The sequence below is a fragment of the Rhamphochromis longiceps genome, linkage group LG14, assembly GCF_057381845.1.
Source record: "Rhamphochromis longiceps isolate RC_006_pf linkage group LG14, R_longiceps_female_GT1.1, whole genome shotgun sequence".
Lineage (NCBI taxonomy): Eukaryota > Metazoa > Chordata > Actinopteri > Cichliformes > Cichlidae > Rhamphochromis > Rhamphochromis longiceps.
This window is the reverse complement of record NC_140570.1, coordinates 22372485-22388677: the sequence shown is the minus strand read 5'-3', so window position 1 is coordinate 22388677 and position 16193 is coordinate 22372485. Positions and strand designations below refer to the sequence as shown.

At 41.9% G+C, this 16193-nt stretch overlaps 1 protein-coding gene across 4 annotated transcripts in view; it reads right to left on the bottom strand.

The window, feature by feature from the left end:
• Positions 1-10853: 10853 nt before the first annotated feature.
• kmt2a (lysine (K)-specific methyltransferase 2A) overlaps positions 10854-16193 on the bottom strand; it is a 37310-nt gene continuing 31970 nt past the window's right edge. For all 4 annotated transcript variants that reach the window (XM_085381103.1, XM_085381101.1, XM_085381102.1 and 1 more), the window contains exons 27-34: positions 15843-15911; positions 15535-15761; positions 15311-15385; positions 15035-15209; positions 14748-14855; positions 14577-14657; positions 14317-14446; positions 10854-14234 (exon numbers count right to left, since the gene is read on the bottom strand). In XM_085381103.1, coding sequence (XP_085237229.1) covers positions 13959-14234; positions 14317-14446; positions 14577-14657; positions 14748-14855; positions 15035-15209; positions 15311-15385; positions 15535-15761; positions 15843-15911 — 1141 coding nt within the window. In that variant the 3' untranslated portion in view covers positions 10854-13958. The remainder of the gene's footprint in view (positions 14235-14316; positions 14447-14576; positions 14658-14747; positions 14856-15034; positions 15210-15310; positions 15386-15534; positions 15762-15842; positions 15912-16193) is intronic.

Here is a 16193-nt window from a genome sequence, read left to right as displayed (position 1 = left end):
GAACAAGCACAAACAGATCTGTGCACGAGCAACACTGCATTACAGACAATGGGAAATATTGACCTGACTAAACAAAAGAAAACCACAACTCCCACTAAAATAAAACAAAACATTATGAAAATAACAGAGGGATGAAGAGCGCATGTAATTTCTGGAAACTGCAGCATACATAAACACCAAATGGGTGATTTACACACGATTTATGCCCTTACAGTAAAAATGTATTAGTTTTTTCGTCAGACAGGCTCTGACAGAGACTTACAGAAATATGTCAAGTAGATTCAAACAGTCTCATCCTCTACGGAGTGGAAGCTCTCGTTTAAAACTCAACCTAACTGATTGATTGACAGTTTTATATCAGTCACAAAACTCAAATAACAACAAAACAAATTGTAAACAGAGTAAAAGTAAAAGACATCAGGTTTCCATGAATATCTCTATAGAACACGTAATTTACATGCTCCAAACTTATTTCACCCTATCTTCTTCAATAACAATATAATGTAATGACCTTGAATATTATAAACAATAATGCAAAACAGAGGCTTTTGTTAAAAAGTATAATATTTTGCCACTCACCACCTCACAGTTTGATTTATGGACAACATGTCAGCGTCTTAGATTTAGAGTAAAGATGGTGAGGGCTTCACTGAATTCGTTTCGGGCAGCGCTCCAATCATAAAAATAATCCCTTTGGGATTTGTTGGACCTGATTATCAAACAAACTAAATATCATGTTTGATCAGAAAGTACATTTTTTTTGTTCCCATATGTACGACAGAAAACAAAGTCACAGCTGTATAACAAAATATTAAAACACTTAATTGAGCATGTTTATGTATACGGTGCAAAAAAGCCACATGAGCATGCAGGGTGCAGGGAGGTTAGACCGGACCAGAGGGAAGTCATTTTAACTCTTTGCATTTACATAACAGCCTAGTTTACAGATTTACAGCAACGGTCATTTCTAAACAGGTCGTTTGTATGACACAGGCTGCGATATGATGGGCATCATAGACAATTTCCAGCTCAGGAGGTGGAAAAAAACATCTTCAACTACTCGTTTAGCAAAGATTAGTGAGCTCTACAAATCAAAACATTAATATTCTAAACAGATGTTTCATATAAAAGTTTGTTGACATGCTGAATACCAGCTGGCCTACTCAGAAACAACTTACAGTCACACCTAACACTCAAATTCTCTCTTTCTCTCCCTCTGCTTCCTGCCCGTCCCTGAACACAAGCGGCCTCGGCCCTCAGACGACTCTGTCCAGACACTCAGGTTATCAAAGTGCTAATCTCTGCTAACTACTCTGTATAAAGTGTGGAATGTTTTTAAAATATATATATTTGTCCTGCAGCACTTCAAAGGCTTTATCTTTCTTTTCCTGCCAGGTTTTCTCTCATCCAGGATCCAATCAAAGAAGAAGAGGAGATAAAAAGCTGCACTGTTGGATCCTCTGCCTGAGAGCAGGAGGAGGAGGAAAGCTAACAGCTGTCTGAAAGCAGGTTTAGTAATGAAAACCTGCAGTTTGCGGTGTGTGACAATAATGAGAAAAGTCGGGTCTTGTTGGTCTCCTAATGGGAAGTTACCTTCACAACAGCTGCAGGAACAGAGAGAAGAGGGCAGAAAGAAGGACGAGGGGGGATAAAAGCAGAAAGTCAAGAGAGAGAAACTGTAAAAAAAAAAAAAAAAAAAAAAAAAGGAGGAGGAGGAGGAGGGATACTGAGTTACATGAGTTACATTTCTGCATTCTTGGCAGAAATAGAGAGCAGACATGAGAACAAATACTGGAGAGTCTGAGCAGATGTCTGCAGCCACTCCTCAGTAGGCCTCAGATGATTAGAAACATTTATGGTTTCAATAAAAAACTCAATCTGCTGTTTATAGGCCACTAATATGTGAACCACAAGGTTCACTGGAAAGGATCGCTCAGTCCTCTGACTTACCATCTTTTCCTTTTTTCATGCAGACACTATCCAAAGCAGCACTGTAATCGCTTTGTTTTTGTACTTTTTTAAATCCAATCAGCATTTTTTTCCATCCAATCCACTTCACTGCTCTGAAGCTCTGATGGAAACTTAAGTTTTGCTACCTGGGTGGTTCAGATGAACATTTCAGAGCAGTTTAATGGTTTTATTGCAGCACCACAGCCATTCGGTAAAAAGTCTGGCACGTTGCCTTCAGGCCAGCTGGAGTTTGATGATGTTATCCACATTTACTGTAACTCAGTATCAGGCTGTTAAAGGCAAAGCTGCCTGCTTTATTATGACTCTCTCGTAGTGGGAAGTACTGTAACTAGGTAGAGACAGTAGACACAAATTCTAGTTATTTAATTTATACTCATTCAGCATGTTGCCATTGTTATTGTCATAGTTTTATTTTTACTGTACTACAGTGTCAGACAGCTCCAGATTCAGTCTGTAATGATTTAAATAAAGCTGAGGCATAAAGAAAACCTCCTTTCTGTGATAATAATCCAGTACTGTAAACACAGCAACATAAAAACTGTGTTATATTCTACTGTGTAGCAGCTGTGTACTTCTTCTTTTGATACTTGAGCATTTTTACTGCGTAATTCTCTCTCATAGTTGTAGCTGCGCAGTACACGACGCAATATGTGGAGAAAAAGAGCTTTTTGCTGTGAAATGAAAGCACTGATAAGCAGCTTTCATTGTTTAATTGTAGGAAAGATTCAAAACTTTACCAGATGATGCGCTGAAGTCTTGAAGTTCTGCTGCTTCTGATGATGATGATGATGATGACGACGACGGTGTTGTTCGTATATGTGTGACCAGTGAAAGCTGTTCCTCCTGGTCAGAGAGTCCTGCTGGGAAAAACTGAAAGGAAATGGTAATGAAGCCCAATTAGAAACTGCGGTGGGTGGGTGTGTGTGTGTGTGAGAGGAGGAGCCGTGGGTGGAGGAGACATGCAGAGGAAAATATGTGATGTTAGTCCAGCACAAATAAGAGAAAAATGGAGCTGAAAAACAAGTGACAAAACCAGCGTGAGGGGAGTGATGAACGGAGGAGTGTTTAGGATGTTGCATAACAGTGTTGGGGGAAACTCTCCAAGGCAAAACCACAGAAAGTTCAGAGGGGCTGCAGTCAAAAGAAGCAAATGTCCCCAGAATGCATTGCTGCAGCTGAACCTAAGCTGTCCTCAAGCTTCGTTATACAAAAACGCTGCTGCCTACAAAGACAGAGCCTCAAAGAAAGGCAAACACGGACGTGTAATGTGATGCAAGGAAGTCAGATGGGCACGCACACATACACGGATTTTCGTCTCCCTCCTCTGTGATTATCTGCTTCCAAGGTGAAGTAATTTTCTCCATCCAGATAGCATCTTCTAATATCAGGCCTCCACTCAAGCAAGACTCTGACAGTAATCCTCTTTTCCCATGTAATCCTTTGCTGGTAGCGTTTAGTTGATAAGGGAAGAGGTCTTAATATGCTTTTGGCAAAAGGAGGCGGAATTTGAGCTGGTTACTTTTTGCAGCTTCCAGAGGGGTAAAAACAACACGTTTCACGGTTTTCATGCAGTACTGACCCCGAAAGGACTCAGCCTGTGCCAGAACTGGACATGGTAGAGTTTGAGACCACAGCACTCTGAATCTATGTGGAGAAAACAGAGTGAAGCCTTTCAGCAACGTGCAGTTAGCTTCCACATCGAGCAAAGTGAATACATAGGTATAAATGGTGTATTTGATCTTTTGCATTTGCAGAGGGATGGTGGTGTCGCTTTGAGGGTCAACATTTTGGTCCATGTGAAATACCTGAAAAACTATTTGATAGAATGCAGTAAAAGTTGCACATACATTCAAAAGTAGTTATATACAGTCTCACATGAACAACAATATATGACATATTACAACTTGTCATTATCCATCCATCCATCCTATTCCGCTTATCCAGGGCCAGGTTACGGGGGCAGCAGCCTAAGCAGAGACACCCAGACCTCTCTCTCCCCAACCCACCTATTCCAGCTTGTCTGGGGCAACACCAAACGCGCCTCCGCAAATCCCTACTTTATCCTGGTGGAGGGGTTTGTGTCTCCCAGGGATCCCAGGGGCTATGTTTTCCGGGGGTCTTCTGGTCCCCCGGAAAACTGGTCCTGGGTCAGGTACCAGACAATGAGCGATTCAGAAGACTTGGTGTTCTATGAGTAGAACACCAAGGGAACAGTTCACCCTGCCTGGGATAGGGTTACCAGGGCCTCGCCCCGAAGCCAGGGCCGGGGAGGGTGCCCGAGGATGAGTGTCTGGGGGCCGAGCCTTAGTCCATGGGGCCCAGCCAGGCACAGCACGAAAAGGGGACATAGGCCCAACCTCCTGCAGGCCCACCACCCACAATCGACACTGTGGGGGTCGATTGTGTGCTGAGCAGTGGCCAGGCCCTGGTGGGCCAGTCCCCAGCTACCAAGTCCAAAACCTGTCATGGTTTCTTTAACAAAACCAAAGCCAAAATGCGTAAACAATGTGGAAATATCAAACACATCAGATTACAACTAAGAGGGTAAATAGCAGGCTATACTGCTCAGACTCGACAGGGCTCATGTTAAATGTTAAAGTCCTTTGGTTTGCAAAACTACAAACCAAAAGACTTTTGGGACAATGTCCTTTGGACAGAGGAGAGAGTAGTGAAGATGTTTAGCCATAATGCACAACCCTTGAGTTGGAGAAAACCAAACACAGCATATCAGCACAAACACCTGATATGTCAAGCAGTTGGTATGAGGTGTTTGGGGTGGAGGGGAGAGAGTTTGGGTTTGAACTCCTCTGTCTGACAGATAAAGCTTGGCTGAAATTAGGTCCTTCACGTGATCCCAGCAGCAAATCTACAAGAATCAGGGTGCTGCAAAGTCCAGAGCTCAACCCAACTGAAATGTTGTGATGGGATCTTAAAAGAGAGCTGTGCTTAAATGAATGTGACAAACCTCAAGAGTGGGCCAAAATTTCTCCACAACTATGTAAGAGACTGATAAAGTCACACAGAAAATGATTACTTCAAGTTATTACTGCCAAATGTGGTTCTACAAGCTATTGAATCACAGGGTGTACTCAGTATTTCTGCTTCTGCATTTTTGCTAAATAAACAATGACGCCATGTAATATGTCATGTGTTATTGGTCATCTGTTCATTATATTGACCACTCAAAGTGCCTTATATAAGTCACATTTAGGCATACATTCATACTTTACCCTATATACTTCAAGCCCCTCATTTAACCCTCATCCACAGCCAATTTAGAATCACCAATTAAACCAACATGTTCATCTGTGGACTGTGGGAGGAACCTCACAGTTGGCAGGCTCAGGGAGGACTCCACTCAGAAAGGCCAGGGTTCAAACCTGCTGTGAGGTCACAGCGTTAACCACTATAACACCGTTCCACTTTAACGCTTTGGAAAGTGTACTTTCTTTAAGCCGTAACACATTTCCCACAAAAACTAGTGCAAATCAACACAGCAGTAACAAAGAAAAGGACGAATGAAAACAAGTAAAAATGGGATTCGTGTAATTCTGTTTATTTATTATTAACGTATCAATATTTTATTGTTTATTATCATGGTGGTTACCTCTTATGTTAGCACAGAGAAAGCACACCCTCCAAAGCATTTTGCTGTAACAAGCACGAGAACAAAAACACATGGGTCTTTATGGGAAGATGGTGAGGAGGGGTGGTCAGCAGTTCCTTTGAATTTGAGTCACCCTGATGACTCAAATTCAAAGGAACTGCTGAGGAGGAAGAGGAGTTTAAGTGGCTCCTGCGGAGCTGCAACTGAAGTTGGGACATGTATTTAATTAGCAGCGCCAGATTCAGCACATTCTGGGTCTGCTACAGCGATTTCCTGTAAGAATCCATAAACTGCTGCTCGGAGGATTTGCTCCTAATTTGGACCACCTGACAAATGTAGCTTTCAGTGAGTCCTGGTGAAGTTTCAGTAAGAGTGTGAAGGTGTTGGACAGTTTTAGTTTGGGGTTAAATGTGTCACAGTCACACTGTTTAAAATGACAGATAAATTAAGCAAAAACAAACAAACAATTGGACAATTATCGAAACATGAGCGCAGCCTCTAATTTTAATGATGTCATTGCAGCTTTTCTTCTTCTTCTTCTTCTGTTTTTTTTCTAGCTCTAATGCCCATAGCTGAATGAGACAGTGGACTAAAGTAACACCTATAATGTCCATAAGTATTTGACAGACTTGAATGAGGAAAAGAAAAGGGAGAAAGGAAGAGGGGGGAAAAACAGCAGAGAAGAGGGACGGGGGATAAAGGGCAAAAAAACGAAAACCAACTAAATAAGCAGACAAAAAAAAAATACATATATCAATCACCTGGATCACCTGTTGAGAAAGAAAAAAGAAAACAAGCAGAAGAAAAGGAGAGCAATACAATAAACAACATCATGATGATCTATGGGAATATAACAGTAAATACTAAATATTAAACATTATTGTGCAGCACGTAATATCGACAGTGCACTGTGTGCTTTGAGGTAGGAGCCAAAAAGGGTGTAGTTTGTGTGTGTGAGCACCCGTGTGTACACCTGTGAGCATGGACATGCTTGTTTTTAAAAGGTTCCTTCATGTAATGATCTGATAGAGGGTGTGGGGGGGGCCACAGCCCCGTCCTCCAGGGCATGAAGCAGGTATGGAGGAGATCAAGACTCCAGACATCCAGAGGCCCCCAGAACACAAGAGACCAAGGAAGACCAACAGCAGCCGCGCCACTGTCCCAGAAAGAGCTGAGGAGAGCCCCAGATGAGGGGTCACTCAGCAGCCGCGGAGCAGAAGCCAGGGGGAGTTGCAGTGACGCGCCCGTGAGCTCCGCCGGCAGCCAGCCGTGCCTGAGTGACCGAGCCCCAGGCCGAGAGGCCGGGGGCACCCCTGGACTATTGACTGAGGACCTGTTTCATGGCTTCCTTGTTGTTTCAGGACAAATTAAGCAGATGATGAGACAAAGTCCAAATGTTCACTGGAACTCTCAATATGAGGTTCAAAGGGACACACTCAAAATAAACCATCTTGAGCAGAGATGTCAAACTCTTGTGTGACTCTTTGGGCTTAAATTGTAAGAAAAGGTGTTTCAATTGAAGAAAAGTTTCAGCAGCTCGTTGCCCAGACTGCCTTGTAATTCTAAAACAAAATATTTTTTATTAATATAAAGCTAAAAGAAAAAACAAAACACCCTGAAATTTCTATAGTAATGGCCAAGATACATACCTGAAGTTGCTCTCCGATCCATTTATCAGAGCATGAATGTGTATGTTAGAAAAAAGTGCTTGTATGACTTGGTGAATGGGGCGCGTTGTATAGAGTGCTAAGATAGAGTAGAATAGCTCAAAATAAGAATCAATCCATTTACTTCAGATTTTATGAGCCTTGGGAGACTTTGCCCTGGAATTCTGGCCCCTGTATGCTTGACACTCCTGCATTAGAGGGCTAAGAAACCCTTTGGGAATGCCCAAATTAACAACCTGGTTCATCCTTATAAAATAAATACACTGATGAGCTCAAAGTGGAAGATCACAAATTCACTCTGAGTTTGAGGTCAAAATAGATGCTTGTTACCCTTTTTAGTAAACAGCAGTTATACCAATGAAGCATTTGCTGTGGTTCAAAGCAGATTCTCAAAGTTACATTGGAGTAAACTGAATCACTTTGGGATTACTGATCTGTGGGTGGACTTTTTAAAAGGTCTGCTCTGAAAAATTAGGTACCTCACAGAAGGTACAAAATTATTCAAGCTTGATGTTCACTGTAGGAGAATAAAGTAGTATTAGTCATTCAGCACTTTTGTATTGACACTCCTCAAACAAACTGAAACGAACACTATTTAATCAGACTATTACATCAAGTCAGTTAAATTTCTGGAATATTGATTTGGTCAGTTAAATAGCCGTGGAGGTTATTAATCAGTTTCAGCTGCTTTGGTGTCAATGGAATTAACAACAGGTGCACTAGAGGGGCAGCAATGAGACAACCCCCAAAACAGGAATGATTTTCCAGCTGGAGGCCACTGACATTTTTCATGATTGTCCTTTTACAACTTTTGTATTTGGCTAGAGTCACTGTAACTACTAGTAGCATGAAGGGATACCTGGACCCTGTAGAAGTTGCACAGGTAGTCCTCAAGGATGGCATATCAATATGTGCCTTTGCCAATAGGCTGTGTCTCCCAGCACAGTCTCAGAAGCATGGTGGAGATGACAGGAAACAGAGAGTTACTCTAGGGGAGATGGACAGGGCCATAGAAGGCCTTCAACCCATCAGTTGGACCAGTATCTGCTCCTCTGCAGGAGGAACCAGATGAGCACTGCCAGAGTGCCTTCAACAAGCCACTGGTGTGAACATCTGACCGAACAATCAGAATTGGACTTCATGTGACCTGAGAGCCTCTAGTGCAGCCTGTGCTCACACAGGCACTGCCTGGCTGCCATTTGCCATTGAATACCAGAATTAGCAAGCCAATCATTAGCACCCTGTGCTTTACACAGATGAGAGCAGGTTCAATCTGTGCTCATGGGACAGCAAGGGTCTGAAGAAGCTGTGGAGAATATTAAGTTGTCTGTACCATTGTTCAGCACTATCAGTTTGGTGGTGCTGAACATGAAGGTCCGGGTAGGCATATCAATGCAACGACACACAGACTTCTACAGGCAATAGCATCCTGACTGCCATTAGATATCAGGATGAAATCTTTGGACACATTGTCCGACTTTGTACAGGACCCACTCCCTGGTGCACAACTATGCCCACCACCATGTGGCGAGAGTATGCAGTCAATCAAGGAATTGATACCATTGAGTGACTTAATCCATCACAACACCTTTGGGACATTGTTTCAGTCTCAGAATTCCAGGACCTCAGTGATGTCGTCTCATTAGGAGCATGCCCTGATGTTGTCAGGCATGCATAAAAGCGCACTGGGTTCATACAAAATACCGATTAGCATTTTGAGTTGCTGCAATTAAATCTCAGCAGAATGAACAAAATCACTTTGATTATCGGGGTGTTTGATTTCAGCCCTCTGTGGACTGATCATTTTCATTTCCATCAAACAATGTGGCATCCTTTTTGTTCCTAACACATTACCCAGTCCATATCACCGCAAAGACCTGATTTTTCCCCCCATTGAGATCTGAAAAGTGTATATAAAAGCCAGAGTGTGCAATCCTTTACAAATCACATTTGAGTAAATGAGGCGAGAGACAGAGGAGTAAAGGAGACATGTTTATTATTTAAACTATCACTTAAATAAAAAAGTGCATAGAAAATAAACATGATTAGAAACTTTTCTTTTTACACTTATGTACAACTTTGTTTCCAAATTATACATTCAACCAAGTAGTTTGTGGTTTATTTTCACGGTGGTGGTTTTCCTTCATTTCGTTGATGTGTACAAAGAAAGATCGCCTGTTTTATGGGAGAAAATATGACTGCTGTGAATACCGTTATTACAGAGAGCGGGAAGAAAATGATAAGACAACGGCAGATAATCAAGGCGAAACAAACTAGCCCGTTCGTGATCCCTCTTTTCCACGTCCTACTGCGACACCGCAACCCACCCTAGGCTGATAACGTCTATACATGTGAAACAATCAGAAAAATTACAAATACAGGTTTAAGTACTTGTCTGACCTCTCCAAAACCTTGATTTGTAAAAGAACAATTCAGGGTGGATGTTGCACGAAATAAATAAATTAAATGTTTTCAACATCAGCATTATGACTTTCTACAAAAAACAGTACATGATAAGTACAACCAAAAGCTTCATAGGAGAGAGAGATAAAGAGGTGGTCAGGGAGACGAGAGAGGTTTCCAACGTGAAAAAAAAACCTGATCAAAAAAAAACCAAACAAACAAAAACAAACAAAACAAAAAATTAAATTAAAAGAAAAACGCCATTTTGGTGGTATCTTTAAAATCCTGGTAAGCCTCCACAAACCCATCTCCTAATTTTTACCGCATCAAGTAAGCAGTCTAAAAAGTCCCTGTTAAAACATTAAAAAAACTAAATTAAAAAAATAATAAAAGAAAATTAAAAAAGAAAAAACATTCACTACAACAACCAGAAAAAATGGATGACCTCAAGAAGTTCACAACCACATTAATACAGTTACATTTCTCATCACATTAAAAAAAAACAACAAAAAACAAACAAACAAACAAGAAACTACCCCCCCCCCCCCCCCCTCCCCCAAAAAAGTTCCTTTCCAGAAATAAAACAAAAAGAACTGCAACGCTCCCTGCTGCTGCGGAGGAGGAGCGCTCACAGGCACAGCAAAACTGGTACTGGATATCAATATACAAAAGAGTGATGCACGTTAGATTCAGCGGATAGTACTGTAACACAAAACCATTATAGAGTACATTGAAACATTGCTATTAACCATTATAAATCTGCTGTTTTTGCTACTGTAACTAAGTTTGTCTGTCCATTCCATATATTGTATAGATACTAAAGTACAAGAAATTACTATGCATGTTTCCGTATAATATTGTTAAGTATTTATACTATAATTACAGATAATGACGTAGAAGTGCCACTGGTGTGGCGTGGTAAAATGAAGACCAAAGAAACAGCAGACAGCTTCCTTATTTGTATCTATGCCGTTTTAAAAACGGTGAAATAAATGACTTGTCGTCAATAAACACACTCTGACCCTGAAAAAAGCAGAAGTGGCTCTCGTGAAGAGAGAGTCGTAGACAGAGCCCTTGGCGCCGGCCGACGCTAGCGTGAACTGTTTGAGCTAACCTGTTGTCCTACAGACAGAAAACACTGCCCGCTGTTTTACGCCTCAGTGTTAATCCCAGTGCTGAAATGAAACTGCTCCCTGGCTTTGAGGTCGTATCGACATGTCTTCCACATCTACCAGGGGTTGCTGACACGACAACTTAACAAAAAAAAAAAAAAACCAAACAAAAACCAAACAAACAAAAAAAAGCAACAAAAAAAACCCCTAAACGAATATAGCTGACAAAGCATCAACATCCACCCACGTTGGGTGATGTGGAGGAAGAATATACATTCATCGTTGACCTTTAGCAGCAGAACCCAGCAAGCCCGGTTGTCAGTGTAGGACTGTGTACGCCCGGCTGGCCCGCCGGCGGAGGCGTCAGGGCTCTCGGTGGGAAAGGCGCAGCCGAGGTTTGTACACGCCACACCGTCAGGAAGGAGAGGGCTGCTGGTGTGGTCCCTGCCTTCACTTTGTTGAAGTAAAACAATAAAAAATGTAAATAAAAACAGAGTCAAGTGCACTTTGCTAGAGCCTCAAACACCACTGTCGGAGTCATCAACACCAATCCATAAATTTGAAATATCAGGGCCTGTTGCACAAACTCAGAGACGGTCTGTGCTTCTGGTTTCAGTATTGGGAGCTTTTCCTACGCCTGTTCAGTGCCTGTGTCACAGCTAAAGTGCAACCCATTTTAGCTTCACTTTTACAAAACCAAATGAGAGGGTGGTTGAGGGGCGAGCCGCTAACAACCTTAAAAGGCGGCAATGAAGTCACGATGACGAATTCCTTAAAAGGGACAAACGGAGCAATCGGCTTCAGTTGCTCAGTGGAACCAGTCACTCTCTGTTTAAATACTCTGTTTAGGACGTGAAGGCTTTTAAGAGAGAAGAGGCATTTACGAACTGAGGTGAACCACGAGGAGACTGGATGAAGGTATAAGAACGATCTCAGACTGCTGGTGAGCATTGAAGAGCAGTCACCACAACACCATGCTTCTTTTAATGTATACAATGGCTCTAGTCGGATATGATGAGTGCTATAAGTAGCATTAAAATAAAGGCACCTCTTCATTATAGCCAAAGTCTTTGCAAGGACATAACGCCTTAAACTGACGGGAATCTTTGTGGGGTTTTTACATGTAAATATTTCATATATTGCCAATCGGCTGCAAGCCTATCGACCCTTGGCTCATTAGTGACCGAACCACTTTGATAGAATCGCCTCCATAAGGGCTCTATCCTCGGTTTGATGTGGTGTGGAGACAATAAGGCTGGAGAGAGGAGAAGTCGGCTATGGATCAACAATCTAAACTCTCTCTCTCAAGTGCATAATAGTAGTTCACATGACTGCCATACTGTCAGCTAGGACTGGAACAATTAAAATAATAATAATAATAATAATAATAATAATAATAATAATAATAATAATAATAATAATAATAATAATAACAACAACAACAACAACAACAACAACAAAATAATAAAAAAATGTCAGCTCTGACCAAACGGCCCAGGATAGATAAAAGAGCTACTGGTGGACTGAACTTAAATGGGGACCAAGCCATAGATAGACCAGCATCAGTCTTTGGAATCAAAGAAAACATTCAGGGTACGAATTTTAAAAAGAAAACAAAAACAATTATTAAAAAAAAAAAAAAAAAAACTCTGGAAGGCAGCGGGATACAAAACATAGAGACCAAGTATTAGTGTTTGTAAACCCCTATTTTCTACAAAAATGGCAATAAAATAAATACAATTTTTTAAAAATATAAATACCATCATTAAGTGCTATTCACTAGTGAGTGCTTTTAAGGTTTTTTTTGTAGAAAAATATACATTATTTACATTTTTTTTTTTTAAAAGCAAGCATGATATTTCCCTGTCCATAATAAAAAGACAAAGAGACAAGACTTTAGAAGACTTAATACAAATAAAAAAGAAATAATTTTTTTCCTCTTTTCTATCAGTATGTTTATCACAACAGGCCAAGAAGAAAACAAGCCGAGTGAAAAATTCAATTCAAGGGCGCAAAAGTTTGGTTCTCTTTGCTGCTGTAATTTGGAAAGTGACTCAAAAGTCCAAGCTTATACGATTACCCGAACGAGTTTGATAACAACAACAGCATGCACAAACTTGCAGACGTCTCTGCGTCTGGAAAACAGGCCCCAATCCCACAAAAATAAAGAAAAATCAATTATAAATACGTCTACTCAAGCACATCAGTAGGTTTCTCTGGTCCCTCGGCTGTCAGTCCACCAGAATCTCTAGCTGCCTCGCTCTCTCAGGCCAGAGGCTTCATCTCACTTTCATGTAGCTACCAAGCTGTCAGACTGAAAGTCAATTTTAAGATGGTATCAACCTCAGATATCATCCTTTACACAAACTGACAAAAACAAATCTTTTTCTCCCTTCTTTGTTATTTCCACTCTTCCTTCCTGTGGCGACTGCTCCCCCTAGTGTTTCAACCTGTACGGCTCTGATCAGGCTGCCATACACGAGCAGCTCCTATTTACAGTGTTAAATGTACACACCTACACACTTTTTTTTCCTTCTTCTTCTTTGGGAAAACAAAAAGTCAGATTAGGGGAAGGTTCCAGTAAAATCACAACAATTCTGAAGGCATCGAGGCACATTCAGACGGGGAGATGTGCATCAATAACAGTTGACACTTAGATCAACATGAAAAATAAAAGAATTTCTAACAATTTTCTAATTTTTACCTTTAGTAAAAGTCCCTTCAACAAATTGCACTTTGGTGTAAAATTGAACCAAGTTCTTTGATATTTTTTTTTCCTTCTGTGTTCACATCTGAGCACAAGTAGACCAAGACATTTAGAAAATTAAGGAGGATGGGCCAATGCATAAAAACAAAAATATAAATAAATTATGAAGGGGGAACTTTCTGACATGACTTTCTGACTCACCTCTGAGTGCCAAATGAAAGCGAGACATAAGGAGGCACAATATGTTGGTATTTCTACAAATGGCGCGTCCTCCCAAAAAATGGCCCTTCCTGCATATACAGTGCAACCGACAGCTGCTGAGCCTGCTGTGCTCAAAACCATCAGCGGAGGGCGCCGACGGAGCTCCTGGCCTGCTCGCAGCTGTGGTCCATCATAGACCAGACGCATGAAATCGCCACAAACCCGCGTGCTGCGGGTCATTGTGGTGCTTTTGCTCAACAGTCCTCGTTAAGGTCCTTCAGGTATGGGCATCAGTTGAGGAACTTGCGACACTTCTTTGCGCCGCAGTTGCACGGCAGCTTGTTGCTGGCGTCTTCGATGGGGAACTTGTAGTCATAGGTGAGCTCTTCCCCGCAGTAGATGCGGCGCGAGGCGAAGATGACGATGTGCTTCTGGCCGTCCACGGTGATCACCCGGGAGTAGCAGTTGGGCTCGCAGGAGTGGTTGATGAAGCGGGCAGCGTTGCCGTGCACCGTGGCATCCACCACCTCGTAGTCATCGATGCGAAACATGTAGCAGCCAATGCCCTTTGAGGAGAGAGAGGACAGTTTGTATAAATAATCGAGTTAAGCAAATGACGAAATCATCGGAAATCGTTCAAGTCCTCACCTTCCCATCGTAGTATTTCTCCCGTTTGTCAGTGAGCACAGACCGAATGACGTTCCCCGAGTATTCGATGACCATTTCTCCTGCTTCGATGGTTTTCTTGCAGAAGAGGCCGCGGCCATGGATAGGAGACCTGACGGGAGGATCATAACAGTGGACTGCTCTCAAAATTAAACAGGCAGCTATCTGTTATTTATCTGAGCACTGAAAAACAGCTGATAATAATAAAAATGATGACACAGATTTAACACCACTGATCTAACCTGTAGACTCCCACAGTCTCCTTCGAGGTGGCCTTGAGCTGTTTGAATCTCACAGCAAGTGGAAGCTCCATGGAGGCACGTCTGCGAAGGGAAAAAATTATGAATGTAATATTACATTTCTTTCTTTAAATAAAGCATAATCATTTTTACAAAAAATGAGTTTTTATTCACCTGGCAGTCCTGAGCTGCACTTCATCATCATCGTCTTCCTGCGGCCTATACTCAGGAGGTTGGCGATGTTTTGAGGCCAAGAAATTGAACATGTCGAATACTGACCTCCTGGTGGAACAAACAAGAATCTCAATAAGCAAAGCAGCATCCCTGGAAACAGTTATCTGTACGGTTTATTAACAGTGTGCATTATATAAAGTGCCATTTCTGCTCCGATTGACTTCTGGTTTCCTGACACGTGCTCTACAATTTCATGGTCAGAAGGTGTGTGTGTGTACCATACTGACCTGTGGTGGACTTCTGCACGAGCTGAGCCGTGGGGGTTGATGGGAGGTTCGTCCGTTTCCTCCGGTTTGTGGAAGCGGAAGCGATAGCTTCGACAGTGCCTGGTGCCGTACAGCTGCTCCAACAGGAAGACTACAGCCTCATGGACGACCCCGAGCATCCTCAGTCCATTCACACCTGGAAGGAGCGGAGAAACACCTTTATCATGAGGCTTTATTCAAGTATATATGTAAAGTACCTCTAGTTATTATTTCTACACTTTTAAAATTACACCTCACCTTCAAAGGAGAGCTTTTTGAGTCGTGCACTGGAGCGAGCTTCCTGCACTTTATCAGTGAGGGATTTCCAGGCCTCTGTAGGGGAACAGTCGGTATTTTATGCCCAGTGTGTGGTTTCGTTTTTGCAGACTTGATTAAAACATTTTTATTTTTTATCACAAAAGCAATTTAAATTTGAATTCGTTTTGCCAAAGCAGGCGCTACAATCAGTTGTTTTCTTTTACCTTCAATACTCTCACAGCGGATGTGGAACCCGTCCTCACTGCAGATTTCAAAGATGATACCCTTTTTGGGTTTACTGTCTAAACCGTTATCCCTGCTGTTGCCATCCTGGTCGGGCGGTGAGGTCACAGGAAGAGAGCCTGCTCCTCCAGTTGCATGAGGTTTGTCTTTTCCCACCACTTTCCCTGGTAAAACGTGTCCTTCGGATGTCTTCTTTTTACCAAGTACACTAGAAAAGATGCGAACCAAACATTAAAGCTATACCGTATGACGATTTTGAAAACAGGTGATTAATACTGATGCTTCATACCTCTTGTTGGTCGTCTTTTCCGGTGGCTTTCCTGTGTCCACTGGCTCAGAGGAGATCGGCTCTTTGGAGCTGGTTGGGGAGAGGATGGGAAAGGTTGGAGTGTTTTTGCATTTTACTGAACAAAAGTGGGTTGCTTGAACAGCTGTTACGTGGTTAAGTCAAACAGTATAGCTATGATAAATAGAGCAACCATCATCAATAAAGAAGTTCAGTCCAGTTGACATATTTAACTTCTGTGTCTGAAGACACACTGAAAACTATTCTGTGCAAAAAAACAAACACACAAAGCCCACATTCATTTAGGCGAGACATCTGAAGAACACAACATACTTTAACCATTCGTTCCACGAA